Source organism: Leptodactylus fuscus, chromosome 11 (genome assembly GCF_031893055.1).
Source record: "Leptodactylus fuscus isolate aLepFus1 chromosome 11, aLepFus1.hap2, whole genome shotgun sequence".
NCBI lineage: Eukaryota > Metazoa > Chordata > Amphibia > Anura > Leptodactylidae > Leptodactylus > Leptodactylus fuscus.
In genome coordinates, this window is record NC_134275.1 from 18,400,565 (window position 1) to 18,428,347 (window position 27,783).

General features: G+C 43.8%; 2 protein-coding genes and 1 non-coding gene across 7 annotated transcripts in view; 2 read left to right on the forward strand and 1 right to left on the reverse strand.

Annotated features, from left to right (window-relative positions):
* Nucleotides 1-4,471: 4,471 nt before the first annotated feature.
* On the reverse strand, nucleotides 4,472-9,398 carry NDUFA8 (NADH:ubiquinone oxidoreductase subunit A8). Its single transcript, XM_075259202.1, has 4 exons — nucleotides 9,277-9,398; nucleotides 7,470-7,633; nucleotides 5,469-5,634; nucleotides 4,472-4,710 (listed from the first exon to the last, which is right to left on the reverse strand). The coding sequence occupies exons 1-4, from the start codon at nucleotides 9,325-9,327 to the stop codon at nucleotides 4,573-4,575; spliced, it is 519 nt and encodes a 172-aa protein (XP_075115303.1). The 5' UTR covers nucleotides 9,328-9,398; the 3' UTR covers nucleotides 4,472-4,572.
* Nucleotides 9,364-27,783, forward strand: part of MORN5 (MORN repeat containing 5) — a 33,792-nt gene continuing 15,372 nt past the window's right edge. For 4 of the 5 annotated variants that reach the window (XM_075259198.1, XM_075259200.1, XM_075259199.1 and 1 more), the window contains exons 1-4: nucleotides 9,364-9,703; nucleotides 10,467-10,614; nucleotides 11,282-11,393; nucleotides 12,263-12,394. In XM_075259198.1, coding sequence (XP_075115299.1) covers nucleotides 9,657-9,703; nucleotides 10,467-10,614; nucleotides 11,282-11,393; nucleotides 12,263-12,394 — 439 coding nt within the window. In that variant the 5' untranslated portion in view covers nucleotides 9,364-9,656. Of the gene's footprint in view, nucleotides 9,704-10,243; nucleotides 10,354-10,466; nucleotides 10,615-11,281; nucleotides 11,394-12,262; nucleotides 12,395-27,783 lie in introns of those variants that run through there. The other variant, XM_075259201.1, reaches the window with a different exon arrangement.
* Nucleotides 18,320-18,391, forward strand: TRNAE-CUC (transfer RNA glutamic acid (anticodon CUC)). Its single transcript has one exon. It is a non-coding gene; the product is annotated as a tRNA-Glu (tRNA).

Here is a 27,783-nt window from a genome sequence, read left to right on the forward strand (position 1 = left end):
GATGGTGTCACTGTGCATCGGTCAAAAATACAGCGCACTTTGCACAAGGAGAAGCTGTATGGGAGAGTGATGAGAAAGAAGCCGTTTCTGCAAGCACACCACAAACAGAGTCGCCTGAGGTATGCAGAAGCACATTTGGACAAGCCAGCTTCATTTTGGAAGAAGTTCCTGTGGACTGATGAAACAAAGATTGAGTTGTTTGGTCATACAAAAAGGCATTATGCATGGCGTCCAAAAAAAACAGCATTACAAGAAAAACACATGCTACCCACTGTAAAATTTGGTGGAGGTTCCATCATGCTTTGGGGCTGTGTGGCCAATGCCGGCATCGGGAATCTTGGTAAAGTTGAGGGTCGCATGGATTCCACTCAGTATCAGCAGATTCTTCAGAATAATGTTCAAGAATCAGTGACGAAGTTGAAGTTACCCCGGGGATGGATATTTCAGCAAGACAATGATCCAAAACACTGCTCCAAATCGACTCAGGAATTCATGCAGAGGAACAATTACAATGTTCTGGAATGGCCATCCCAGTCCCCAGACCTGAATATCATTGAACATCTGTGGGATGATCTGAAGCGGGCTGTCCATGGTCGGCCACCATCAAACTTAACTGAACTTGAATTGTTTTGTAAAGAGGAATGGTCCAAAATACCTTCATCCAGGATCCAGGAACTGATTAAAAGCTACAGGAAGTGACTAGAGGCTGTTATCTTTGCAAAAGGAGGATCTACTAAATATTAATGTCACTTTTCTGTTGAGGTGCCCATACTTTTGCACCAGTCAAATTTTGGTTTAATGCATATTGCACATTTTCTGTTAGTACAATAAACCTCATTTCAATCCTGAAATATTACTGTGTCCATCAGTTATTAGATATATCAAACTGAAATGGCTGTTGCAAACACCAAAATATTTAGAACAAAATATGATTAAGATTAATAGGGGTGCCCAAACTTTTTCATAGGACTGTATAATAGCCGATAGATGAGGTTGGATGAAGACATGGGTCAATCAAGTCCAACCTATAAGGGGGCATTCACGCGGAGTAACGCGGCTCTGATTCTGGCACGATAACTCACGTAAGAATCAGCGCTACAAAACAGAATCCCATTGACTTCAATGGGTTCCGTTTAACGCGCGTAACACATTGAAATCAATGGGAGGCTTTTTAACTCATTGATTTCAATGTGTTACGCGCGTTAAACGGAACCCATTGAAGTCAATGGGATTCTGTTTTGCAATGCTGATTTTTACGCGAGTTATCGTGCCAGAATCAGCGCCGTGTTACTCCGTGTGAATGTCCCAACAGAGAAGAGAAAATAACCCCATGAAACTTACACCAATTGCCCCAAGTCAAGGCAAAAAATTCCTTCCCAATTCCAAATCCGGCAATCAATATAAAAGCCTGGATCAACTTGTCTTTACCAAAATCTAAAACCCGTAACCTGCAATATTTTTCTGTTCAAGAAAGGCAACCAGGTCTGGACCTTTCAGAATGGCTTCCCCCATCCGCACATCTTGTGGCAGTAAGCTCCATAGCTCACAATACACATAATTTGTATATTCTTCCCATGTTCCTTTGCACAGTGAAGCACAAAATGGCTTAATAATACTCCACACACCTAAATGGTGGTCTCTCCCTAAGGAGTGACGATATCCCCTTAACCCTGTCTTGAAGCCTCTCACCTCTGCCAAGTCAGTCTTCTCTGCACCGGGCTGAAGAGCTCCAATCAAATCGAAACAGCTGTCCTCGGCTGAGAGGCTGTACTTGGTAAAATCCCACATCATTGAATTGCAGCAAAGGCCTCTGGGAAGGTCGGGCATGATGTTAAAGGGAGCGCCCTCTATTGGGCTGCATGACTGAGGCACTATCTTCCTAATTACGTCATGGAAGACAGATTTGCATATTCTTTCCATGCATAATTTTTTACAGAGACAAAAAAAACGCAACGTACCCATTCCATTTTTAGTATCCATTGAAGCTGATCCGCTAGGCCATTGATAGAGACATGATGTGAATATCACCACCTCATTAGAAATCTTTTACCAATAGATTCCTTTGCGTTACCGATACGGCCCAGTCCTACATGGCAGAGAGACGGTTAACAGCAGCTCTAATTAACCAGTCCATTCTTTTAACCATTTAGTTACCCCTGAATTAGCTTCAGTAATCAAGATTGATTGTGAATGAAATTGTAGATTGTAAAAACATAATAAAAAACAGGACGTCTCAGGCAGAGAATTAATGAGAATAACACTAACACATATCCTAAGGACAGAGAATCATTGTCAAGCAGTCTGGGAGCTGCAATTAGAGAAGGATTGGTCTGACTTGGTGTTCCCTGTTCCTTTAGACCAACCTCATGCATCAATAAACCCGCTGACAGCGGGAACAGTTAAACATCTGGGTTATGGGGAGTAAGTGCTTTCAGATGCTCTTTGTGCAGGCTCCCGAGCTGTATTGCAGGGGAAACTTGTTGTCATCGTCTTTAAACATGATGTCATTATAATTTGCATGATAAATTTAGTAGGTATTTAATCTCTGAGCAGATACATGTAAAAAATGTGCAATGGTCGAGAGGACATGTATATTAGGTTACCCTGTAGCATTAGTCTGGTTCCTGGAGCACACGATGCTACAACTTATATGATCTAGGAGATAAATCTAGGCGTTTCCCATAGGGTACACCATAACATTACAATATAATGTGTTTTTTTTTTTTTTTTCCTTTTTTTAATCCCTTCCCACTCCAGTGTTCTACGGTTAAAGTGCAACTAAACGGTTACTTTTCCGGCAGTATTTGCGTCATTAATATCATTTGTAATATACAGATTTCTGCAAAATCCTGTATTGTTGGTGGCCACTTTCAGCAGTATGCCGTATACAGAAGACAGCAGCGTTGGGCTGCAGCAGTCCCATCGACTTAAGGATACAGACAAGTAGGTTAAGTGCATGTTATTTTTCTATATGGTGTGCATTTAAATCAGTGATCCCAGAAAACCTCTTAAATAGAGATGAGCGAACACTGTTCGGATCAGCCGATCCGAACAGCACGCACCCGTAGAAATGAATAGAAGCACCTGGCACGCACACTTTGCCGGCGACCGGTCGCCGTGCCAGGTGCTTCCATTCATTTCTACGGGTGCGTGCTGTTCGGATCAGCTGATCTGAACAGTGTTCGCTCATCTCTACTCTTAAAGTGTCTGTAAGGGTGCATTCAGACTACGTAACGCCGGGCGTGTATGAGAGCCGTACACGCCGGCATTACGGCAGACTGCCGAACACTTCCCATTCACTTCAATGGGAGCACTCGTAACAGCGGCGTTTACGAGCGCTCCCATTGAAGTGAATGGGAAGTGTTCGGCAGTCTGCCGTAATGCCGGCGTGTACGGCTCTCATACACGCCCGGCGTTACGTAGTCTGAATGCACCCTATGTGTTTTGTAACTATAAACTGATTTTATTTTTTGCAATTCTTTGACATGTATGGCATTAAAAGAGTTCTCCGGCACAAGGACTATAAGAGCAGCTCCAGCTGCTCTTCTCAAGTAGTGACATCACATACATTGGTCACATGGTCAAGCTACAGCTCAACTCCAATCATTTAAATGGTCATTGAACAAGAAAGAGGAAGCGGAGCTCATGTTCATGGTCCTAGGTAACCACATTCATTTTCTTTCAATGCATGATTAAAGCTATATTAGCCAGATTGGGGAGAGTTTATTAAGATTAACATTTTCTATGGTAATCTTAAAGGTCCCGACTGGCACGAGATAAATTTCCCCCCACTGACCTCTTACTTCACCAAAATTACACAGTCCAGTCATATTAATGTGACCAACGCCTACTTTTGACGTCAACGTTAAATAACCAATCGCAGAAGGCACGTGTCATCTGGGTGCACTCATCATTGTGGAAGGCACGATGGATCAACACAAGTATGCAGCTATCCTTGCGGACCATGTTCACCCCTAGATGCAAATTGTTTTTCCTCAGGATGATGGCATCTACCAGCAGGACAATGCGACGTGTCATAAAGCTCGCAGTGTACGTGCGCGGTTCGAGGAGCACCAGGATGAGTTTACCGTACTCCCTTGGCCAGAAAATTGCCCAGACTTGAACCCAATAGAGAATCTGTGGGACCACCTCGATCGGATTGTTTGCAACATGGATGCTCAACTGTGTAACCTAGCACAGCTGGCCACGGCACTGGAGTCGGCATGGCTCAGCATCCCAGTGACCATCATCACAACATCCCCTCTCTTCCTGCACGTCTCACAGCGGTCTGCTCTGTCAAAGGTGGTTATTCTGGATTTGGACAGGTGGTCACAGTAATGAGACTGGACTGTGTATTTTTTTGTTTATTTTGTTTTTAATTTGCGTCCACCCACCTCTCACCATCAGATTCGGTTACCATTGGAAGAGTACCTGATCTTACTACTACAATGCAAACGGCAACACAGTAAAATATGTTTCAATATTTTATTCTGTTCCCAAATAGATAATAAAACTGAGGTGTGGACAGAAGACCAGAACTGGATATGAGAAGCTGTACAGAACGCAGAACATCTACCAGTTCCAGAAGAAGAGCTTGCTGCCATATTTGGATGGTTTTAATTCTCCCTCGACAGGAGGGTTTGGTTCGGGTCTTGGCCTTGAGTGATAGACATTTTCTGGGAGAGGCCTGTCAGTTTTCACTTTTGTCACCTGACGTGGATGAAAATACAAATGTCAATTTTGGAAACACATGAAAACATTGGCCATATCATGTTATATATCTCTTGTAAATGGAATGGACAAATTGTCAGACAGTGTTGTTGGTCAATGAGGCACTATCGGGAAGCAAATGGGATCTTGCGGCTTCTATGCAGGGGAAACGTCACCAGTAGAGATGAGCGAACACTATTCGGAACATAGAAATGAATAGAAGCGGCCGGCATGCATGCACGGTCGCTTAACCCCCCACGTGCCGGTTATGTCCATTCATTTCTATGGGAGCGTGCTATTCGAAACGGCTGTTTCGAATACTGTTCGCTCATCTCTAATCCCGATGGCTAGAACTATATCAGAAGTTGGGCCGACTCTACAGCAACATAGAAGTAGGATATATTTGCAAAGTTGTTTAACATTGTTTTTTTCCATGAAAGCAAGTTATCCTCTAGTCATAGGTTAGGGGATAAGTTGCAGAACCCCACTATTTGCGAAAGGGAGACTTTAGTCATCAATATCAGGTCAGTGGGGGTTGAAAGATGGAACAATACACAGATCAGGTGATAGCAACGGCCACAAGCAGTACAGCAGACAAAGATGTGCTTGCAGGAAGTACATAGCGCCATACACTGTGTTATGGTCGCTCCTGGTTACTGCAACTGGGTTCCCATTCAGTTACAGTAGAAAGGGAAGCTCTAGCGAGCAGCCTCTATAACAAGTAAAACATGATGCAACTTAGTCTCACTCAATGTTACCTTAGACAATTCTCCCAGGTCCGGTCTCACCCAACCAAGTTTGTCAAGGACACAGTTATCAAAAGCCTGCTGCTGTTTACGGCAACGACGGAGCTCCAATAAACCGCTATAGTCAAGACAAGTCCAATAATCGGTAAAGGGCTCAGCACAATGAGTCTTTATTTTCCTAAAAAAAAAAAAAATAGACAAACATTTTATTAAACATTAGTATTCTAATTTGGTAATAAGTATATAGCTACCTCCAGAAATACACAAATAGCTTCATAGTATAGAAAAGTATCCTGCAGCATTCTCTGTGGCCACATACCAGAGTCTGAATCTGTCAGTGGAAAAATGGAGTTGGAGTGGTTTGTTCTACTTCATTGTGCTGTTATTAACTACATGCAGGGTTGAACAAGATATATATATATATATATATATATATATTTTTTTTTTTGCTGATCTTATTAGTGAGTCTAATACGACGGAGCAACTACCTGTCACCAGGCGCCCACGAGATCACTGTGATAGGAGCAGTAAGCAGCACTGCCTTCTGAAGACACAGCATTTATTGGGCTTTATTAGAGATGAGTGAGTACTGTTCGGATCAGCCAATCCGAACAGCATGCTCGCATAGAAATGAATGGACGTAGCCGGCATGCGGGGGGTTAAGCGGCCGGCCGCCGACAAAACAGAAGTACCAAGTGCATTCTTTCATTTCTATGGAGCGTGCTGTTCGGATCGGCTGATCCGAACAGTACTTGCTCATCTCTAGGCTTTAAGCTTTTAGCATTTAGGAAAGCGACTATGTTTCATTACTTCTTCAGCACGTGTCCTGCCCTATCTTGAGGCAGAAAGAAAATGCTTCAAATCGCACAGGAGACTGAAAAAAAAAACAGAAAACTAAAAGTTTCCAAAAGAAGTACCAAAAAACCTGAGCTGACAATGGAGTCATTTTTAAAAGGCAGATTTTTTTTTCAGCCTGACAAAAGCAACAGGGTGAACTCATACAGAAAGTACAATGACATACATGAAACCTTCTCTCTAAAATACCTATGAGCCCAAGCCAAGTATATGACTCCACTTTGGACTCTTTTGGCCAAACAATATCATATTTTTGGTGCTGTTTGGCTAACAATAGGAGCAGACAAGTCCCCCTACTATGACCTCTTTACATGTGACAAATACACTTTAAAGCATATTCAGCTATCACCACCATGTCAGGGCTAGTTCACATGGGGCACGGTATGGCATATTTTGGTCCTGATTTTGATGCGGGAAGCCGCGTCAGAATAGGACCAAAATGTGACTGCCGCGACTACCGACAGTCACAGCTTCCCGCTCCAGAGTAGGCCCAACTGAATGGCCTAACCCGGAGTGTGCTGCAACGAGGTGGACACCGAGGCTGAATCAGTCCGCCTGAAGAAAGGGCAGCTCGCTCCTTTTTACCACAAGCCAGAACATAGCACTCATGGAAAAAAGGAAGCTAGCGGTCTACACAGAACTCTATTGTGAGGGGGCGGATTCTGAGCTGGATTCAGCGTCCAGTGTGAACGAGCCCTGACAGAGCACACAGTGATAATACCCAACAGACCTGTGTTATATAGGTTACTTCTGTAGATTTGGAGAAAAACGGTTCCAAAAAAGTTAATAAAGCAAATAAAGCAGCTGGTGCACTGCTGGCGGGCCTTCAACTCTCTGGAGCACTGCTCAGACCCCTTGTAGCTACTGCCTGCACCGCCGTGTACAGTAGGAGATGATCCTCCTACTGCTAGGATATCACCCATCCTACTGAAGCAGCAAAAGCATTGCTCCCAAGACTGAAGGCCGGCCACCAGTGCACAAACTGCTCTACTTGTATACAACTTCAACATTGTTTTTCTTCCAATCCACAAACACTGATACATAACAGCGGTATATGGTGTATCAGTGCGGCGTGCTCTATACCAAGGTGGTAGCAGTTAAATACGCTTTGGGAGATAGCAGACTGCCTTTAACACTTCACTTCTGCCACCGCATTACCTGAAAAAGTCCAGGGCGCATTCGTTCACTTTTTTGCCTTCATTCAGACATTTTCTGGGGTCTTTCTCCTCCCAACGACACAACATGAACTCTTTATTGGCCTTGTCACACTGGGAGCCATAGTGGTGGGCCGCAGCCTTCAGCACAGCAGAGCTTACACTTACCTAAATGGTTGTAAAACAAATTATAAAATTAATTTTGTTCTGGGTGACACAATTCACAGTTACATAATACAAATAGTCTACAATATCTATGCCAGATCCATATACAGATACCATCAAACGCCCCTTCCATAGTCAAAGGTGGACATGATCATTTATAAGGGGTTGTGCCAAAAAAGGACAAATATCAGCTATCCTATGGAGAGGGGCTATAATGGTAAAAGCTGGGGTCCCACTGAGCACAGCTGACGCTGGACATCAATGGATAAAATTTAGCAATGCATTGATGCCATAAGATCATGTCTATGAAGGAATCTTGTCATTTTCTGTCAACCAGTTTTTTTTTCTCTTTATATTGTCATTTTCATCAGAAATAGCATTCTGAACAACCAATCACATGACAAGTGCTTTGAAATAAGCGCCATTTTCTGTACGCATCACATAACATGCAGTTTCCACACTGTGACATCTGCAGGACAAGCTGTGAGCAGGTGAGATATTTGCCAGAGTCTCCCTTCAGTGGGCAGCAATAGAGATGAGCGGGTAGTATTCGATCGAATACCTCGCCGCCATAGGAATGCATGTAAGTGGCCGAACACCAAGGGGTTAAGAGGCATCGAATATTCGATGCGCTTAACCCCTTGGTGTTTGGCCGGTTACACGCATTCCTATGGCGGCGAGGTATTCGATCGAATACTACCCGCTCATCTCTAGTCAGCAACTATAACTCTTTAGCTATGTCGACATCTGCTTCGGAGGCGTCATCAGAGATCACCAGATGAAAAAGTTCAGCAAGTCTGGCTTTTTTATTTCTCAATTTCGGGTGCGCAAAAAAACAAACAAAAATGTGATGGACCCCATTGTAGTCAACAAGGTCTTTGGGACCGTTGCTTGCCATCATTTTTGGGGTCTGTCTCTGTCCGTTACTAGAAGAATGGAGAGGACAACACAGAGGTGAATGGAGAGTTACACTATATTCACATTACGCTAGGTTCACACTAGCATTCGGGTCTCCGTTCTGCATGCAGAAGACGGAAAGCTGTCAGAGCCGGTCCGGCCGTGAGCGGCGGTGAGCGTTTTATGCGAAACCATTTTTTTTAAAACCGGACACAGAGTACTGCATGTACGACTCTGTGTCCGATTTTAAAATACCGGTTTCGCGGCGGAGAGCATAAAACGCTCACCACCGCTCATGGCCGGACATCTTTCAAACCCATTCAAAAGAATGGGTATGAAAGAGTCCTGTAGGTTTCCGTCTCCTGCCTCTGTTTTGTGCAGGAAACGGAAACTTGCAGAATGGAGACCGGGCGCAGATGTGAACGAGCCCTTAGCATTTTGCAGTCCGTTCTTCTGATCCATTGCAAGACCAAACGAACAGACCCCAAGTGATTGCAATGAGGTCATCGCCGGACTTGCAGGAATTCTTCAGTTCTATCAGACAAATGGAGTCTCCAGCACAGCACAGGAGCAGAGCCCTCTGACAACCTGCTGGGAGTTGTAGTGCGGCAGCTTCTGCTCTCTGACCCTTACAATAACCACCGGCTTTAGACCCAATGACAGGCTAACAAGATATATCCCACAATGCACTGTAATAACCTCCTCCTCACACACCGGCACCGAATATTCCCATACAGACAAGTCTCTACCTCCTGCACTGACAGCTCATCAGCCGTGGGTAAATCCACGGTCCCGGGCATGGCTGCTTCTGTCCCCGGAAGGTCAGCCTACTGCGCACGCGCGCTAGCCTTTCTCTTCACTGTCGCACACCGAATGACGTCATCTCGCCCCGTGTCTCCTAGAACCGAAAGGTGACCCCCGGTATACAGCCGCTCTCCTCATATTCGGTAACGTCTCCTGCACGCATGTAGTGTTTCTTGCCTTAACGCTCGGCCAGCGACCGGCATGTTGTAAATCAGAGCGTACCATTGGAAACCTCTTTCTAATTGGGTTGCGGCCGTCACGTGATCCCTGGTCGCCATGGTGAAGCGTCATCTACTGTTGTTATAGAAGCCCCCGTGGTGCAGGGATGGAGTACACGGGCAGCCGCTATAACGGGGACCGCCACAATGGCAGGTATGGCCGGGGGTACCATGAAGGGGTTAATAATGGGGGAGAAAGCAAAATAGAGGGGTTGTTTTATAGCAGCCAATCAGATAGCGCCTTTTATTTTTCAGAGATGTAATCTGCAATCTGATTGGTTGGTATCTGCTCCTGTCCCAGTGTATCTCTATTGCCTGAGTGTTGCTGTAAAGGGGTTGTACAGCATGTATTGTTATTTCAATTAGACTGATGGAGATGAAACACCCCCCCCCCCCCCCCAGGCCAGTCAGTGGCCTCAGCAAAGGATACGGGAATTCACTACCTAGCGCTCAAACAGCACTGGGGGCGTGCCCAATGCTGCGAGAGAAATCTCCTGCGCCATCTGGAACGGCCTCTCTTCCGGAGCTGGGTTCAAACTTCTAGTCCTCAGGCAAAGCCGACTGCGCATGCCCGCCGGCCACAAGAAAATGGCCGCTTCCACAGTAAGTGTAAGTGGCCATTTTCTTGTGGCCAGCGGGCATACGCAGTTTGAACCCAGCGCCGGAAGCAGACACAAAGAGAGGCCGTTCCAGACGAAGATGGAGGCAGCACTGGAGAGTTCACTCGCAGCATTAGGGAAGCCCCCCCATACTGACAAAAACTGGGATTTCTACCGAACGGCGACCCGGAGAAGACATCTAAAGGTAGGAGAAGAAAAAGACGTGGGAAGCAGAAAAAATACAATTTTGATGATAGAATCCCTTTAATAAATGTGCCCCTTTAAGTTACGATTAATATTCTATTTGTTATCTTATAGACTGGAGGGTAAAGGAGAATATACCCTCCCCACAGAAACCCGCTATGAGGGACAGATGAAGGACGGCATGTTCCATGGACAAGGAACACTCTATTTTCCAAATGGGAGTAAATATGAAGCTCAGTGGGATTCTGGTATCGCTTTTGAGGTAAAAATAGACTATATATACCGTGCCGTACTACAGATCCCCACACCATAACCTATAACATGGTATACATGGTAATTGTTATATTGTACCCCAGTATTACAGTATTTACTAAAGCTAGGTTCACATCTGTGTTGTTACATTATTACAATATTACAGTATTTAGTAAAGCTAGTCTCTATAGGAGATTCGGCCGCAGATTCCGCCTAAATTCGGCAGAGAGAACAGTCTATGGGTTCTGCAGGTGCCTTCGGGTAACTGCTTTTTAAGCGGGCAGGTTCTGTCTTTCAGGTTCCCATGTGGACCCAAACAACTGAGAGCCCAATAATAGTGCGAACCTAGAATAAGGTTTTGGGTATGATATTTGTATATAGGATAGTGGATAAATTGCTGATCGATGGGGATCCAACTGCTGGGACCTCCACTGATCATTAGAGGAGGGAAAGTTTCACTCCCACTGCCATGTTCTGTACTTCACAGCAGTTTGTAGCATAAATCTTAATAAATTTGCAAGGCCATGGCAGGCCAACACCCTCCAATGAAGCTCACCCAAGTAGCATAAGACGGCAAAAACTTTATTGTGAATTCCCTGCAATGTGCATAGTGTTAGCGTGTCATTTAATAACCTTCTTTTTTTAATAGTGTTTTTATATCTCTTTATATGTCATAGGGAAAATATACCTTTGCAGATGGACTTCAGTATGAAAAGGAGAAATGGCGCTATTGTGATGGCTATGACAGAAGGTTCTACACTGAAATCTGTAATGGTCTCAAGCCTGCAGGTACAACTAGATTTCCTGTAAGATCTCACTGATTCTAAATACATAGGGTGAATTTAGGCCAGAAAAAATGAGGTTCTTCCTGTAAATAAATGATCTCATGACCTTTGTAGCCATTTCACTCGTCTGTAGTAAAATGTTGTCCATAGTGTTATCACAATTTGGTTCTGTAGACACATGAAGATAAAAGGCTGGTATACAATCCTAAGTGCAACGACAGTGTGTATGTACAGCTCTGCCAACAGGACCATCAGTTCAGCTAATTTCAGGTTGCTCGTAAAGGCTCTGGGAGCCGTTTCTGTTATCTCTCTATATAAACTCAAAGATAACACTGAGTCTGTTTTCTGCAGAAGATGGTGAGTGTTCTAAACAAACCTGTTTAATGTAATATACATTTACTGTGCATATTATTTGATCTGCATTTATATTAGAATATTATTTCTAGTGATGGTAATAAATAATAGTAAAGGCAAGGACTATAGCTAGTGAGGTACTTCATGGTGTCCTGTCCATCAAACAGTCAAAGCCACCTTCTTCCAGCTTGTTTAGAGGATATAAGAAGTAAGAAGATGAGACAGCAGGCAAACTGCTGAGAGAGGGAGATGGGAAAACTGCTTTAAGGATTTGGGGAAAGGGGTCTATTAATGTAATCGTCAAAAATAATGGAACCCTGACCCATTGTAATTCTTTGGGGCATATTTATTAATACTGCCCAGAGCAACCAATCACAACACAGCGTTCACTTTTACGGTATTCTGATTGTGATTGGTTGCTCTGGGCATCTAAGACCATTTAATAAATCTGCCCATTGAGTGAATTGTGATTGTTGTTACTGTGAATTGAAAGCCATTGTCCTTCATTTTGATTCTTAGGTCGCTCTCAGCTTACAAATTTAGATCCCCCTCGACAAATCCCAGAAGGTTGCTATGATTGTGGGGATGGATTCTATGACCCAGTTAGCAGAGTTGTGAACGACTACCAGCACCGTTTCCTGAGAAATGCCGGTAAAAATTTACATTTTGTTTCTAGCCATTTGTGCAATTTTTTTTTATTGTGAGGTAAGAAAACATATATGAACTAGAATTTTCTCTGCCTGGAACTCAGCGTGCTCTGTGTGGGAGAGATTCTGTAGAACAACATGTAAGATAAGAATGGTAACCCCTGGATCTAGAGGATTTGTTTATTCTACAAACACCATCATGGATGATGGATAATGTTTCCAGATTGTCATAATGCACGTGTCATTTATTTATTATGCTTACTTATATAGCGCTATCATATTCCGCAGCGCTTTACAGATATTGTCAGTCACTGTCCCATATAGGGCTCACAATCTACATTCTCTATCAGTATGTCTTTGGTGTGTGGGAGGAAACCGGAGTACCCGGAAGAAACCCACACAAACACGGGGAGAACATACAAACTCCTTGCAGATGGTGCCCTTGGCAGGATTTGAACTCAGGACTCCAGCGCTGCAAGGCTGAGGTGCTAACCACTGAGCCACCATAGACTTCAATGTGCAGCATGCAAGCTTTATTCAAAATTTATTGAAATAAACATTTAAAGGGTTTGTCCAGCGCGCTGTTTAGGCTTCTGGTACGTTCTCGTTGCTGAAAGTCCTGCACCCCACGTGACTGTTGAGATCAAACTGGGCCCTCAGCGGTCATTGGAGAAGGACTGGTGGTATCATTCTCATACATCACTGGTTGAGGCCGCTTCAGGTTCCGGACCAAAAGCCGGGTGGCCGTGACTGAAAGTCGGTGCACTGCACTGATACAGCCGCGCACTCCGCTCTGGATTAGTCCCAATGAATGAGCCTAGTCTGGAGGAGGGAGTGTCTTCAGGCTGAATCCCGAGGCGACTCGGCCTGAAGAATGAGCACCTCGCTTCTTTTTTCTGGGAGCTGGAAGAAACGGCTCCCGGAAAAATCTCCTCAGCGGCTCCCATTGATTTCAATGGGAGCCATCTTTTTGGTCAGGGTTTTGAGGCCATATCCGCTTCCAAATCTTCGTGTGAACTTACCCTAAACGGACACCAGCGCTGGTGACAGGTAAGTATGGGGTTTTTTGTTTGTTTTTTTCATTTTCCCCCAGCCTCCACACCGATTGGTCCGAATCCTGGAAACTCCTTTGAGCTTTACAAGAGTAGCACATGAGCAGACGTAAGGGTCGGATCAGTGGTGCCTTTATGAAGTGCTGCGGTGAAGGGAGTGAACAGTTCTATAGTTAGACATTCTCTAATTTGGTATCTAATAATTGTAATGATTGGGGATCACTTTGTAGGGATTTGTTTTCTCTTCGACACTAAAGAGTCTTTTCTGTTGATCAGTCTCAAAAACACCTAATAAAATCCTCAGTGACTCAATATTGTTACACTTTAGAATATGAAAAAGTCCGAGGGGGGGCGCCTACTTTTTCCAGGCACTGTATATGCTGCAAACACAGACGCTCATGAGAGGGTAGTTCAGACTGAACGTAATTGCAGGCCGGCTTGCTGTAATTATTAAACTGAACCTGCTTTCTGCAGGAGACCGTATTTAGACCCTCTCCTGACACTGTTCTCATCTTAGCTGGAAAATATTTCTGTGAACAGTCACTGCACCGCAGGCAGCACTTACCGATCTCTAAGGACTGATTCAAGAGCGTGTTATATATAACTTGTCAAAGCCAAGACAAATTCGCGATGATGGGGAGCAAACATTAACCCAACAGCCTTCTCGTGTTGTGTAGAAGAGAGCACTTTCTTTGTGGACTCCGGTGTTAGCATGCCAGAAAACTCAATGAAAGTGGCCAGTCGGCTACTTATTGTCAGGAAACACAATTAACGTTATTGTTATATAGTGCACATATTATTCTTCATCAAGCAAATTAATGTAAAGGGTATACGGCATAAAGATAGGCATGAACATGAAGGTTTCCTGCTGGGCAGTTGCAGATTTATTCGATATATCGGATGATCATATGTCTAAGGTCGTGTTTTTTCTTCTTTAGGTTAAGGCCCAACGATCTGCAAACGCAACTTTTTTGTTGCAGATTTTGCTGGGTTTTTTGAGCCAAAGCCAGGAGTGGATTGAGCAGAAGAAATAAGTATAAAAACTTCCTATAGACGTCTTATTTCTTTGGCAGTCCTTATTGGTTTTGGCTCAAAAAACTGCAGCAAAATCTGCAACCAAAAAGCAGTGTTTCTGCAATATGGGGCCTCAGCCTTATAAAGACTTTTATGCTCTCTATTTAAAGGGATCCTATCATTAAAACACAATTTTTTCTCACTAACACGTAGGAATAGCCTTAAGAAAGGCTATTCTTCTTCTGCCTTCAGATGTCTTCTCCGCGCCGCCATTATAGTATATATCCTGGTTTTCTTTTAAAATCTTAATGTGCCGTCACTCGGTCAAGAAGTTTGGTGCCAGGAAAAGGCTTCTCATAGCCATAGCAAAATAGAAATAAATTTCCTGCACTCAAATAAATGCTTCCAAAATATTGTGAACTTTTATTAACATCCGACAAAAACGTTTCGGTCTTATATAGACCTTCTTCAGAAAGGTCACAAAGAAAGGTCACAAAGAAAGGAAAAAAGGAAAAAAGAAAAAAGGGAAAAAAGAGGTGAGGGAGGGGAAAGGGGGAACGAAAGAAAAAAGAAAAAAAGAGAAAAAGTGGGTAAGGGGCAGCGAACTACCCCTTGTAAGAAGACACCGGTAAGTATTGCCCGGGCACCATAATTTTCCTCCTAGGTCATAATCGATTCTGCAGAGAAAGAAAAATAGATTTTAGTAATCAAATAAAGAGTCTAAGCAAAGACTTAACAAAAACTCCTGATGTCATAATCGCGGTTCAGTCCGCGAGGTTCTAGTGTTTGGAATTTGTGAATCCAAAAAGCCTCTCTGAGTTTTAATGTTTTAATTCTGTCACCCCCTCGTCTGGCCTTGGGTATATGTTCTATGACCTGAAATTTTAACTGAGAAATGGTGTGTTTGGCTTGGTGGAAGTGGTAGGGAATTGGTAATAACAGATTTTTGGTTCGTATGGTACTCTTATGTTGAGAGATACGGTCACGAATGGCCTGTGTCGTTTCTCCAATATACGCTAAACCACATGGACATTTAATCATGTAGACTACAAAATTAGTGTCGCAACTAAAGTAGTCTTTAATAGGAAACTTCCTACCTGTGTGTGGATGTGTAAGATGGTCACCTTTCTGAATGTTATTGCATTGTGGGCAATGTAAACAAGGATATGTACCATTTTTGTGGGTATTGAGAAATGTTTGTCGTGGTTGTCTAGTACTTGAGCCTAAGTCTGCTTTGACTAATTTGTTGCGTAAATTGGCGGCTCTCCTGAAACATGGAAGGAAAGGTTGCGTGAAAGATGGAATATCAGGATAACCTTTTTGTAATAACGGCCAATGGGTACGGATAATTCTGTGGACCTTGTAAGTAAACGGATGAAATGTATGGATAAAAGGGATACGCTTTGAGTTATCATAGTGTGTTCTGGGGGTATGATTTCTGTTCAAAGTAGTGATTTTTGATGGGTATCCTCTCTCGGTGAATTTAGATTGTGTTTCTAGTAACCTTTGTTCCCTAAGTGAGCTGTCAGACACAATGCGCGAGACCCTTTGGTATTGGGACCATGGAAGAGATCTTTTCGTTGCTGGGGGGTGGTAACTAGAATAGTGTAATAAGCTATTACGGTCTGTACCTTTAGCGAATAAGTCAGTTTGAAGAGAGCCATCAAATTGTTTTATCACTGTGGTGTCTAAGAAATCAATTTGCTGTGTATTATGGTGTATGGTGAACTGTAGTTCATCCCATACTGAGTTCAAAAAAGAGTGAAAGTGGAGGAGGGTGTCCAATGGGCCCTCCCATATGCAGAAAACGTCATCGATGAACCTTTTCCAACATAAACAATGTTGTTGAAACAAAATGTTGTTGTAAATGTATTTCTCTTCGAAGAATGACATATACGCGTTTGCATATGGGGGGGCCACATTGGACCCCATAGCGGTACCCTGTACCTGTAGGAAGAAATCATCACGGAACATAAAGAAATTGTTAGTCAAAACCAGTTCTAAAGCAGTCATGCAGAATTCTATTGTGGCTGGAGATTTATTGGAATTTTCTAGTAATGTACGAGTGGCCTCAATACCCTTCTGATGTATTATTGAAGTATATAGGCTGTTGACGTCAAACGTCACCAGCCAACAATCTTGTCCTAGTTTGGGTAGGGTCTTAATATGGTTTAAGAAGTCTCCTGTGTCTAATAAAAAAGATTTAGTTTTTTTGACTAATGGAGTGAGTATTCTCTCCAATACAATGGCCAGGGGTGACAGGACCGAATCCGTTGATGCTACGATTGGCCTCCCCGGGGGGTTTTCCAATCGTTTATGTATTTTGGGAAGTACATAAAAGACAGGAATGATGGGATATTTTTTAAGGAGAAATTCATGTGTCTTGGAATCAATGATCTTTCTTTCCAAAAACATGTCCATAATAGTCTTGATCTTATTCATAATGGATAGGGTAGGGTTACCTGGTAATTTCTGGTAGATTTTGGTATCAGTGAGCTGAGATTCAATCTCCTGAATATAAGCTCTTTTATCCCATACCACTATTGCCCCACCCTTATCTGCGGGTTTAATTATTACGTCCTTATCCTCCATAAGGGTTTTGAGGGATGTTTGTTCTTCTGGGGTCAGGTTGGGAGGATTGAACCAGGTACCTCTCTCTATATTAGTGCAAAGGGCCCTAATATCTTTCTTAACCAGGTCCACAAATGCTTCTAACGCATGTGAGCCTCTTGGGGGAATATAAGTACTCTTATTCCTCAATCCGAGGGTAGTGATGCTCACAGGAGTAGTATCCTGTGAGGTATCTGGAATGGAGGCTACTTCGTCCTTGTGAAAATGGGCTTTCAAGCGTATATTCCTAAAGAAACGCTCAAGATCCATTTCAAGTTGAAAGGAATTAAACTTGTAAGCAGGACAGAAGGACAAGCCTTTCTGAAGTAATTTAAGTTGGGAGGGTGATAAGTTCTTGGAGGAAATGTTCACTACCAGTGGTGTTGTATTACCTGTGAGCGGGTTGTCATCCGTGTTTGATCGTCCTCTCCTGCATTGGCCACCCCTCCTTGTCTTCTTCCTCTGGGTGGTCTTGAATTCCGTCCTAAAAAAGTGGACGGTCCGGAACGATTTCCAGATAGGTCGCTCTCCGAACCTGAATTTGAAGAGTAGCCATGGAAATGGCTAATCCCTTTTAACCCCACACTCTCATACCTCTACTGCACCCTCTGACCTGGACACTTTCAGAAGCTTCCACTTTCCACTATACCCCACCGGTAAGATTGTACAGGATTTGTGATACCAATGTATTCATAGGACATAACATTTTGTCTAGTAAGCTGGGCACCATTCCTCAGTAGAAGCACGGCGACATATCCTATTCGGTTTGGCAGTATATCATCTTGTTGAATACACCTACTTCACCTGTTTATGCATGCTCTACTATTGTCTGCTCATTTTATGGTGTTGCCCAGATATGCACGTCTTATAAACCCTATACCTTTTGGGCTATATATCTAACACCATTGATTACCTTGTTGTGTACTATTGTCTGTATGTTATTTGTATATTATTTGTACTATATTTATGAGATGGAATCACTTATATTTTGTTATTTCCTTTTGTATTTTTAAGACAAACTGAAGAAGGTCTATATAAGACCGAAACGTTTTTGTCGGATGTTAATAAAAGTTCACAATATTTTGGAAGCATTTATTTGAGTGCAGGAAATTTATTTCTATATCCTGGTTTTCGTCGGTATGCAAATGAGTTCTCTTGCAGCACTGGGGGTGATCCTCAGCGCTCAAACAGCACTGGAGGCGTCCCCAAGGCTGCCAGAGAAATCTCCAGCGCCGCCTCCATCTATTTAGCCTTCCCTGGTGGTCTAGTGGTTAGGATTCGGCGCTCTCACCGCCGCGGCCTGGGTTCAATTCCCGGTCAGGGAATAAAGTTTCTGAAATTTCCCCACTGTGGGACTATTAAAAGGATTATCTTATTTTAGGAGTATCTTATCTTATTTCAGGAATGGCCTCTTCACACGTCTTCTTCCAGTGCTGGCGGTCTAAACTTGTAGGCCTCGGGCTTTGGACAGAGCCGACTGCGCATGTCCGTGGCCACAAGAAAAATGTCCGCTTACACAATAAGTAAGCAGCCATTTTCTTGTGGCCTGTGGGCTGGCGCAGTCAGCTCTGCCTGAGGCCTAGAAGTTTGACCACCAGTGCTGGAAGAAGACGCGTGAAGAGACCATTCCTGAAGAAGATGGAGGTGGCGCTGGAGAGTTCTCTCATAGCATTGGGGACGCCTCCAGTGTTGCAAGAGAACTCTTTTGCATACCAACGAAAACCAGGATTTCTACTGAACGGCGGCGCGGAGAAGACATCTAAAGGTAGGAGAAGGATAGTCTTTCTTAAGGCTATTCCAACGTGTTAGTGAGAAAAAATTGTTTTATATTGATAGGATCCCTTTAACACTTTAGGCGCTTTACTGTAGCTGCAAAGTGATTGAGATTTTGTGTAATCACATCCAACCATCGGAGAGGGAAAAAAAAAAACTGTGGAGGGAGTCAAAAATAAAAAACAGGTTTTTGCTACGTTTTTCCGGCTGCAATTTTTTTTTTCCAGCGTTTTTCTATATAAACCCTTAACCTTAAGCTGTATTCACATGACAGTGAATAATGGCCATATGACATCCGGTTTTTTTTTTGTTTGTTTGTTTTTTAACACATGGCAGCATTAAATTCAGTTTAAGTGAATGGGGGTTATTCACATGAAAGTTATTTTGACGGTCCATTGTAATATGTAGGTTGTGTCCTATTTTCTCCATTTTTACAGACCTTTCCATACAATGAAATGCATGGGGAATCTGTGAAATGGGTACAAGATGGCCGTGAAAAATGAACATTATTACAGCCGGTTTGCACCACGGTTGTGTGATTTTAGCCTTGCCCATAACACTAGGTTCACGCTTTTGTTGTGTATCTAGGTTAGTCCACACTTTCTGTGATGGAAATTTTGCAGCAATTTTCCTGTATGGCTGAACCTGAGACACCATGCACACCAACATGAAACCCGGACAGTCGTGTGAATCCAGCTGAAGAATGTCTAGGTTTGTGGTACAAAATACCTTTACATATGAACAATTCTTTTACGTAGGATAGCCCTTTAAATAAGGTGACTACTGTCATTGTGTCTTGATCTTTGTGAGCTTGCAGGATAGAGCGTCATGTGTCAGTGTATTGTACGAGCTAGCCTTCTGCCCTGTCTGACACCCTGCCCTATAACTTTGCCTCAATCGTTTTAGTTGGCGAACATCCCAAAAGGTTTGGTATGCAGAAAATATTATATCAGGCGAGATAAGCGGTATGCTTTCCAAAAACACAGGAACCTGTAATGATTAACAATATGGTGGGAACACCCACCCATCCCATGTTCTTGCATAGGCTTTGAACTTGTTGTTATAACTTTTGTTTAGAAGATATCCTGTCTGTGACAGAATCCCTGTTTAACTAAACACCAGTCATATGACCGCGCCATTGTAAACTGGGACACGATGCTTCCTCCCTGCAGAAAATGCTGTAACAATTTATAACATCAGAAATACTGCCATACATTTCACTATAAGATCCAGAACTGTAAGAAGTAACACTACCCCATCTTGTTATAAGATGCATTGCTGCCCTCCTTCCAACTGAATGACTTGCAGGCGCTGTGCTGTAAAAGCACACGGACCCCCATAGACTATAATGGGGTCCATGTGCTTGCCACCAGATCTCCGCAGGGAACATGCAGACAGGAAAGTAGTTCACAATCTACTTTCTTGTCCACATGATTCGTGCGGGCAGCGCGCAACAAACACATGGACCCCATTATAGTCTATGGGGTCCGTATGCTTTTACTGCACAGCGCTTGCAGTTGTGCTTGTTATTCCATTCGGGGGGTCTGCATGCGGACTCACCAAACACAGATGTGAACGAGGGGTAAGCTTCAGCAGTGTCACACGACTGAATTGATTTCACTGTCAGTGAATGGTAGGTCATGCTTCACCTTTGATCCCTCCATACGTTGTAACGCATAAGGGATCTTTGAAAATGGTCACCCCTTGGGTGCAAAATGGGCGTTAAAAAAAAAAGTGTTTTTCACAGCCATTTTCACCCATGGTCGTGTAGGCAGCTGCAGATACCTGAAAAACACACGACTGGAGCAGGATGTGTCATGGCCGCTTCCTGCACTGTATACGCAGCAGTAATACAGCAATGTGTATACAGCAATCAGGAAGGGAAAGACCATGAAGATTCATCTCTGCCTTCTCCATGGGGGAGTCCAGCTGTCACTGGCAGAATGTCACAATAACATACAAAACCCCACCAGGCTAAGGAATTCATATTTTGGCAATTCCTTCAGTTTGGGACCAGGCAAATCTTCTGAATTATTTGACAGACATTAAAACCTTTCTGAGCCTTAGGCCAAACACTAAAGGTTAAGGCTGAGTTTAGACGGGGTTTTTTGGTCAGGATTTTGAGGCGGAATCCGCCTCAAAATCCTGACCAAAAAAAAATGGCTCCCATTGAAATCAATGGGAGCCGGTCATTTCTTTTTTCCGTGAGCGGTCTGTTCCGGCCCGTGGAAAAAAGAAGCGACATGCTCATTCTTCAGGTGGATGCCGTGGCCGGTTCAAGGTCCATTCATTTGGGCCTAATCCGGAGCGGAGTTCTGCGACTGGATGCCGGTGCACTGCCCTGGCATCCAGTCGCAACTACCGTTTTTTTGGTCCGGAATCTGATACGGCTTTTCGGCAACATGGGGCCTTAGCCTAGGACTTTGTTCACATCATGTTCTACACATAAACAGATGTAAACCAAATCATTTTTAAGCGTATCTGCTAAACAGCTACTATCACTTTAAGTAGAATAGAAGTGGCGGCCTCGGCAACTCTGCGTCAGCCCTACAGAAGTGTCATTTATTAGAATTATTGGAGTTTTAGGTCCCAGGTATTGTCATGTATACACACAGGTTATATAGAAAAGATTTGTTCGGTGCATAGAGGGTCCGTCTCCAACCAAGGCACATTTTATTATCGCCCATTGTATAAAATCCTGAAGCTCTTACTATCCTTCTACATTATAAAGAAAACTCCCCTTTTGTGGAGCCCTTGACGGGTGAGTACACTGCATGTAATGGTCCTCATGTGCTGGAGAGTTCTTCACTCACAACTAGGACTCTTGGGCACATGCCATGCTTTATTTCTGCCTTTTTTCCCTCCACTTTAGACAGAAAATTAGAGATTGTACTGGGATATGCCGTAGAAGATATGACTCCCATTCATAGAATAAAACACAATGCATGGAGCCGGTATTGGGGGCTACAGTTGATTATTATTTAGAAAGGGAACTTCCTATTAACTTAGCAGAATATATTCAATACATTCTTGAAATATTGTAAGTACCAAAGGGAAAAAAAAAAGTCCTGCTCTGCACACGTGATAAGCAGCCACCGATTCTGCATTGTTAAAGGAATTTTCCTATGACTATATTTACATGTATAGGTAAGTAACAGTTAAAGGCAATGCTATTCGTGTGTCAGTATAAGAAGGGGTTCTTTACGCCTAGAGCAGTCAATCTGTGGAATACCTTATGGTAAGAGGTGGCAATGATAGGGCCTATATAAGAGTCTGTAAAGGCTAGATGCTTATCTAATAAGAGATGGCCAAGAAGGTTATGCCTAATCGAGCAGTGATGGATATCTATGAATCAAGAACGACCTGGGTCTATTTTAATCCTATATACTATAATGTATCTTATGTATGTAAGGTATCATTCTGCTTCTCATAGAAGTCTGTAAGAAGATAGAAATTCTAGCCTAGTAGAAGATCCACTTGTCAGTTAAGAAATTTAGAAAGTCCACTTATTAGCTAGGACTTGTAGAAGGTCCACTTGTCCGCTAGGACTTGTAGTTGGCCCACTTGCCCGCTAGGACTTGTAGAAGGTCCACTTGTCAGCTAGGACTTGTAGAAGGTCCACTTGTCTGCTAGGACCTGTAGAAGGGCCACTTGTCAGGTAGGACTTGTAGAAGGTCCACTTGTCCGCTAGGACTTGTAGAAGGTCCACTTGTCAGCTAGGACTTGTAGAAGGACCACTTGTCAGCTAGAACTTGTAGAAGGTCCACTTGTCAGCTAGGACTTGTAGTAGGTCCACTTGTCAGCTAGGACTTGTAGAAGTTCCTCTTGTCAGCTAGGAGTTGTAGAAAGTCCACTTGTCAGCTAGGACTTGTAGAAAGTCCACTTGTCAGCTAGGAGTTGTAGAAGGTCTACTTGTCAGCTAGGACTTGTAGAAGGACCACTTGTCAGCTAGGACTTGTAGAAGGACCACTTGTCAGCTAGGACTTGTAGAAGGTCCACTTGTCAGCTAGGAGTTGTAGAAGGTCTACTTGTCCGCTAGGACTTGTAGAAGGTCCACTTGTCAGCTAGGACTTGTAGAAGGTCCACTTGTCAGCTAGGACTTGTAGTAGGTCCACTTGTCAGCTAGGACCTGTAGAAGTTCCTCTTGTCAGCTAGGAGTTGTAGAAAGTCCACTTGTCAGCTAGGAGTTGTAGAAGGTCTACTTGTCAGCTAGGACTTGTAGAAGGACCACTTGTCAGCTAGGACTTGTAGAAGGACCACTTGTCAGCTAGGACTTGTAGAAGGTCCACTTGTCTGCTAGGACTTGTAGAAGGTCCGCTTGTCAGCTAGGACTTGTAGAAGTTCCTCTTGTCAGCTAGGAGTTGTAGTTGGTCCGCTTGTCAGTTAGGACTTGTATAAGTTCCACTTGTCAGCTAGGACTTGTAGAAGGTCCACTTGTCTGCTAGGACTTGTAGAAGGCCCACTTGTCAGCTAGGACTTGTAGAAGGTCCACTTGTCTGCTAGGACTTGTAGAAGGTCCACTTGTCCGCTAGGACTTGTAGAAGTTCCTCTTGTCAGCTAGGACTTGTAGAAGGACCACATGTCAGCTAGGACTTGTAGAAGGTCCACTTGTCAGCTAGGACTTGTAGAAGGATCACATGTCAGCTAGGACTTGTAGAAGGTCCACTTGTCAGCTAGGACTTGTAGTAGGTCCACTTGTCAGCTAGGACTTGTAGAAGGACCACTTGTCAGCTAGGACTTGTAGAAGGTCCACTTGTCAGCTAGGACTTGTAGTAGGTCCATTTGTCAGCTAGGACTTGTAGTAGGTCCAGTTGTCAGCTAGGACCTGTAGAAGTTCCTCTTGTCAGCTAGGAGTTGTAGAAAGTCCACTTGTCAGCTAGGACCTGTAGAAGTTCCTCTTGTCAGCTAGGACTTGTAGAAATTCCACTTGTCAGCTAGGACTTGTAGAAGGTCCACTTGTCTGCAAGGACTTGTAGAAGGTCCACTTGTCTGCTAGGACTTGTAGAAGGTCCACTTGTCAGCTAGGACTTGTAGAAGGTCCACTTGTCAGCTAGGACTTGTAGAAGTTCCTCTTGTCAGCTAGGACTTGTAGAAGGTCCACTTGTCAGCTAGGACTTGTAGAAGGTCCACTTGTCAGCTAGGACTTGTAGAAGGTGCTCTTGTCAGCTAGGGCTTGAATTTGATGTCCTAATTGTATAATGTACCCAAAACAGGTTGAGATTCTAAGTCATGAAAATTGCACTTAACAGAGTATTTTGCTTTATGTGTTTACATGAGTGTTAATTGTATCTATACTATTTCATAGAATCCGATGCCTTGTCCTCAGATATAAGTCTGGAAGTAATACTTGTATACATTGTGTACATTGACAAAAATGGGATAAGTTGAGCAGCAATGAAATACAAAGCCCTAGGGAGATATTTGAAGGCACAAGGCCATGAAGTAACGGAAGAGTAAAAGAAAAAAAACATGCTGTAGGCAAAGGAAAGTGAGGAAAGGGTCTGAAATGACAGGGATCCCATCCAGAACGACTTGTCTAGGGTGGGCAGGAAGGAGCAGGAAAACTCCAAGGCTATGGCCGGCCCACTACAGCTTGTAAAGCAGATGGTAGGAAACATTCAGGAAGTCCTCTGTAGCAGCGTCTTAGCAAGACAGGTTTAGCAGAAGTTGTGCGAGGGTCTGGGAGTGTCGCTTTCGGATGTCTATCACGGCAGAGTTCACATGGAGCTTGTTTTTACAGAACAGTTTAAATGGTGGTTAATGTCAAAGATCACATCGAAGACAATTCAGATTGGAAACAAACAGTATTCTTCTTTCCTTCTACCTAAGCCCAAACCTTAGTCCCTGGATGTAGATTAACTTTTATAGGATTTTGAGGACTGAGCCAAATGATGTCAATGTAAGTAAGGCTGTTATGTATGGAGGACATCTACAGAAAGCAGCGCTGGGTGTAGTATTAATTCCATGTGACTCCATCTCATCTTGGGGTTGGGAATGTCATTATTTAAGTCATTCTTGACAAGAAACCTTACAAATAGTTTGGTCTTGAGACTGCCTCATATTGATGATTCAGCTTTGGATCTCTTTTACGTTATTTCTTTGTGTCTAAATATGTAAATCTGAAGATTTTGTGTCAAACCTTGGCTGTCTTAAAGGGCTTTTCCAGGCAAAAATTTTATTTATTTTCTTGAAATATCTGTTAGTGCCATTAATGGGTTAATAACTGCACCCGTATACCTTTAGCTGTGTTTTGAGTAATTTCTGGGGGTCTCTGGTATCTCCTGCATTTGTTTACTTGATTCAGCTTCCTGCTATATAACTTCCACACTAGCCCCTCTCTCCTTCCTCTCCCTCCCATACACCCCTCCCTGTCTATCTACCTATCCTGTCCTTCCCTACCTACTTAGCCCGACCCATATTATATACTTACCTTCCACGCGTCTTCCTGCAAGACGGCTCCTCCTTCTTTACTGATTCTGCAGGCGCGTCCTCTTCTCCAGCGCTGCTCTATTCTCTGCAGCGATGATCCACGTGGAAGCTGCTCAGTATAGGTGGAATTATTGGCAGCCGTTCGCAGTTCTATATACTGCTGGAAAGCTGACAGTGCGCTGAATTCAGCGCACTGTCGGCTTTACCGATCTGTGCCCAGGGTACCCGGGTACCGTAGCGCTTTACAGTCAGAAGGGCGTTTCTGACAGCCAGGAACGTCCTTCTGCCCAGCAGTGCCTATCGCGCTGTACTGTGGAGAAGGGAGGGGCGTTCCTCCCCGCTCACACTGTAGAGCGTGATAGGCGCTGCTGGGCAGAAGGACGTTCCTGGCTAAGTGTCTGAAATGCCCTTCTGACTGTAAAGCGCTGTGGTACCCGGGTACCCCAGGCACAGATCGGGAAAGCCGACTGTCAGCTTTCCAGCAGTATATAGAACTGCCTGTGCCCAATCTGATGAAAAGTCCTCTTTAAGTAGTCTTAAAGGCTTTCTATTTGTCTTCATCTCTTAGGCTAGGTTCACATCTGCGTGAGACCACAGCAAATCGGCAGAGAGAACAGTACTGCAAGGAAGACTTTTTCTCTCAGCCGGTTTCACTATAAAACTGACGGAAACCTAGCGGACACACGGAGGACCCCATTATAGTCTATGGGGTCCACAGTTAACCACTTTTGTAGTGACGGACGCTCCATCTTTCAAGTCCCCATGCAGACCCGAACGACGAAGAGATGAATGCTAGTGTGCACCTAGCATCGGTTAACTGGTCAGGATAAATTCCCATCTTCAGAAATCTAGTTGTATGTGTTAGGCCTCATATTGCACGTAGTTACGGCCCCAAACTGTGCCTCTAATTTTGGATACACAAAGAATACCTATGAGTGTGCGCTATTCGTACACATACGAGATATACTCGTACGCACCTTTCCTTTTTGTGGCCCAATTCCCAATATGGTCCTGATAAAATTGGGGAATATGGTGGAAGATTGCACAGACTATGACATGGACTCTCTTCAGTATAACACTGCTGACTTCTCCCAGTCCCCTTACAAGTCTCTTGCTCTTTGCTCGCTGTAGTCCAGTGATTTGGTACATTACAGATGCGGCCATATTGGTCTATAGTCTATGTAAGTTCAATGTTTGTTATTTTCAAAGGGGTTCCCACTGAAAAATTTGCTAGAAAAAATGGTCTGTGGTTGGATAAGGGGGTGGTCTGCTTGTAGAGGGGTATCATCCATAGAGTATAATGGGAGAAAAGTCAGTCACTAAAAAACATTTGTCTGTCATGGGTTGCAGTCTTCTCAGGGAGCCATCTTCTGGAGAGGTTTTACTAAATTTGGCATGTTACTGGTGGGTATGAATGATCCTAAAGTGGATTGATAATCTGCATTCTGATCAACCCTAATACTAGGTGTATGGCCAGCTTTATAAAGGGAATCCACCACCACCAAAACCACTTGTATTGTCGCAACAGGGTGACCATCTTTCTTGCGTCAGAGTGCAGTCTTCGTACTAAGAATTCCAGCTTGTGTTCCATAATTTGGTGCACTCGGGGCGGGGCTACACCTGCTGGTGCACCATCCTCTTTTGTGGTCACTGCAGATTGCTGTCCATGTTACATGTCAGACTTTCTTTTTTGGGGGAGCACTAGGTATCAACTACAGAAAAAAGCTGGCGGTGCGTCAGATGTGTCCCCACCTTAAGTGCACTTACTTGTATATGGAATAAAAGATCCATTACTCGGCACAATGTTGCACTTTAATAGAAGAAAGGTAAGTTCATCATGCCAATAACAGCCCCTACCACATCATATAAGTGGTTAGAAATCGCTGGGGTGCTGAGTTCGAATCCAGCCAAAGACATCTGCATGGACTTTGTATGTTCTCCCCATGTTTTCGAGGGTTTCCTCCAAAGATTTAGATTGTGAGCCCTATATAACAGGGACACTGTTGATATTATCAGCTGCAAAATAAGATGCTCACCGCATTTTTTGCCCTTTTCGTACGGAAATCACACGGACCCGATTATAGTCTTTGGGGTCAACGGGTTTCCTTTGGTAACCGCTTTTGCATACAGATTAGGTTTCTGTTTGAGGTGTCCCAAATGGAAATCTCTGCGCAGATGTGAACCAAGACCCCCCCCCCCCCCGAATGGACTACAAACGCGATTGCAAGCGCTGTGCTTTAAAAGCACATGGACCCTATAGACTATAATGGGGTCCATGTGCTTGGCGCATGCTGCCTGCTCATATCATGTGGACAGGAAAGTAGATTGGGAACTACTTTCCTGTCCGCACGATCCCTGCGGAGATCTGGCGGTAAGCACACAGACCCCATTATAGTCTATGGGGTCCGTGTGCTTTTACAGCACAGTGCTTGCAGTTGCGTTTGTATTCCGTTCCCCATGCGGACTCCCCCAGACAGAATCCAAACGTTGATGTGAACGCGGGCTAAGACAATGA

Coding starts and splice junctions, on each gene's coding strand:
- NDUFA8 (XM_075259202.1), bottom strand. CDS start 9,327: ATGCCCGGGACCGTGGATTTACCCACGGCTGATGAGCTGTCAGTGCAG. Junction 7,634..9,276: donor ATGAGCTGTCAGTGCAGGAG/GTAGAGACTTGT, acceptor ACAACCATTTAG/GTAAGTGTAAGCTCTGCTGT. Junction 5,635..7,469: donor TGCGCCCTGGACTTTTTCAG/GTAATGCGGTGG, acceptor TTTTTTTTTTAG/GAAAATAAAGACTCATTGTG.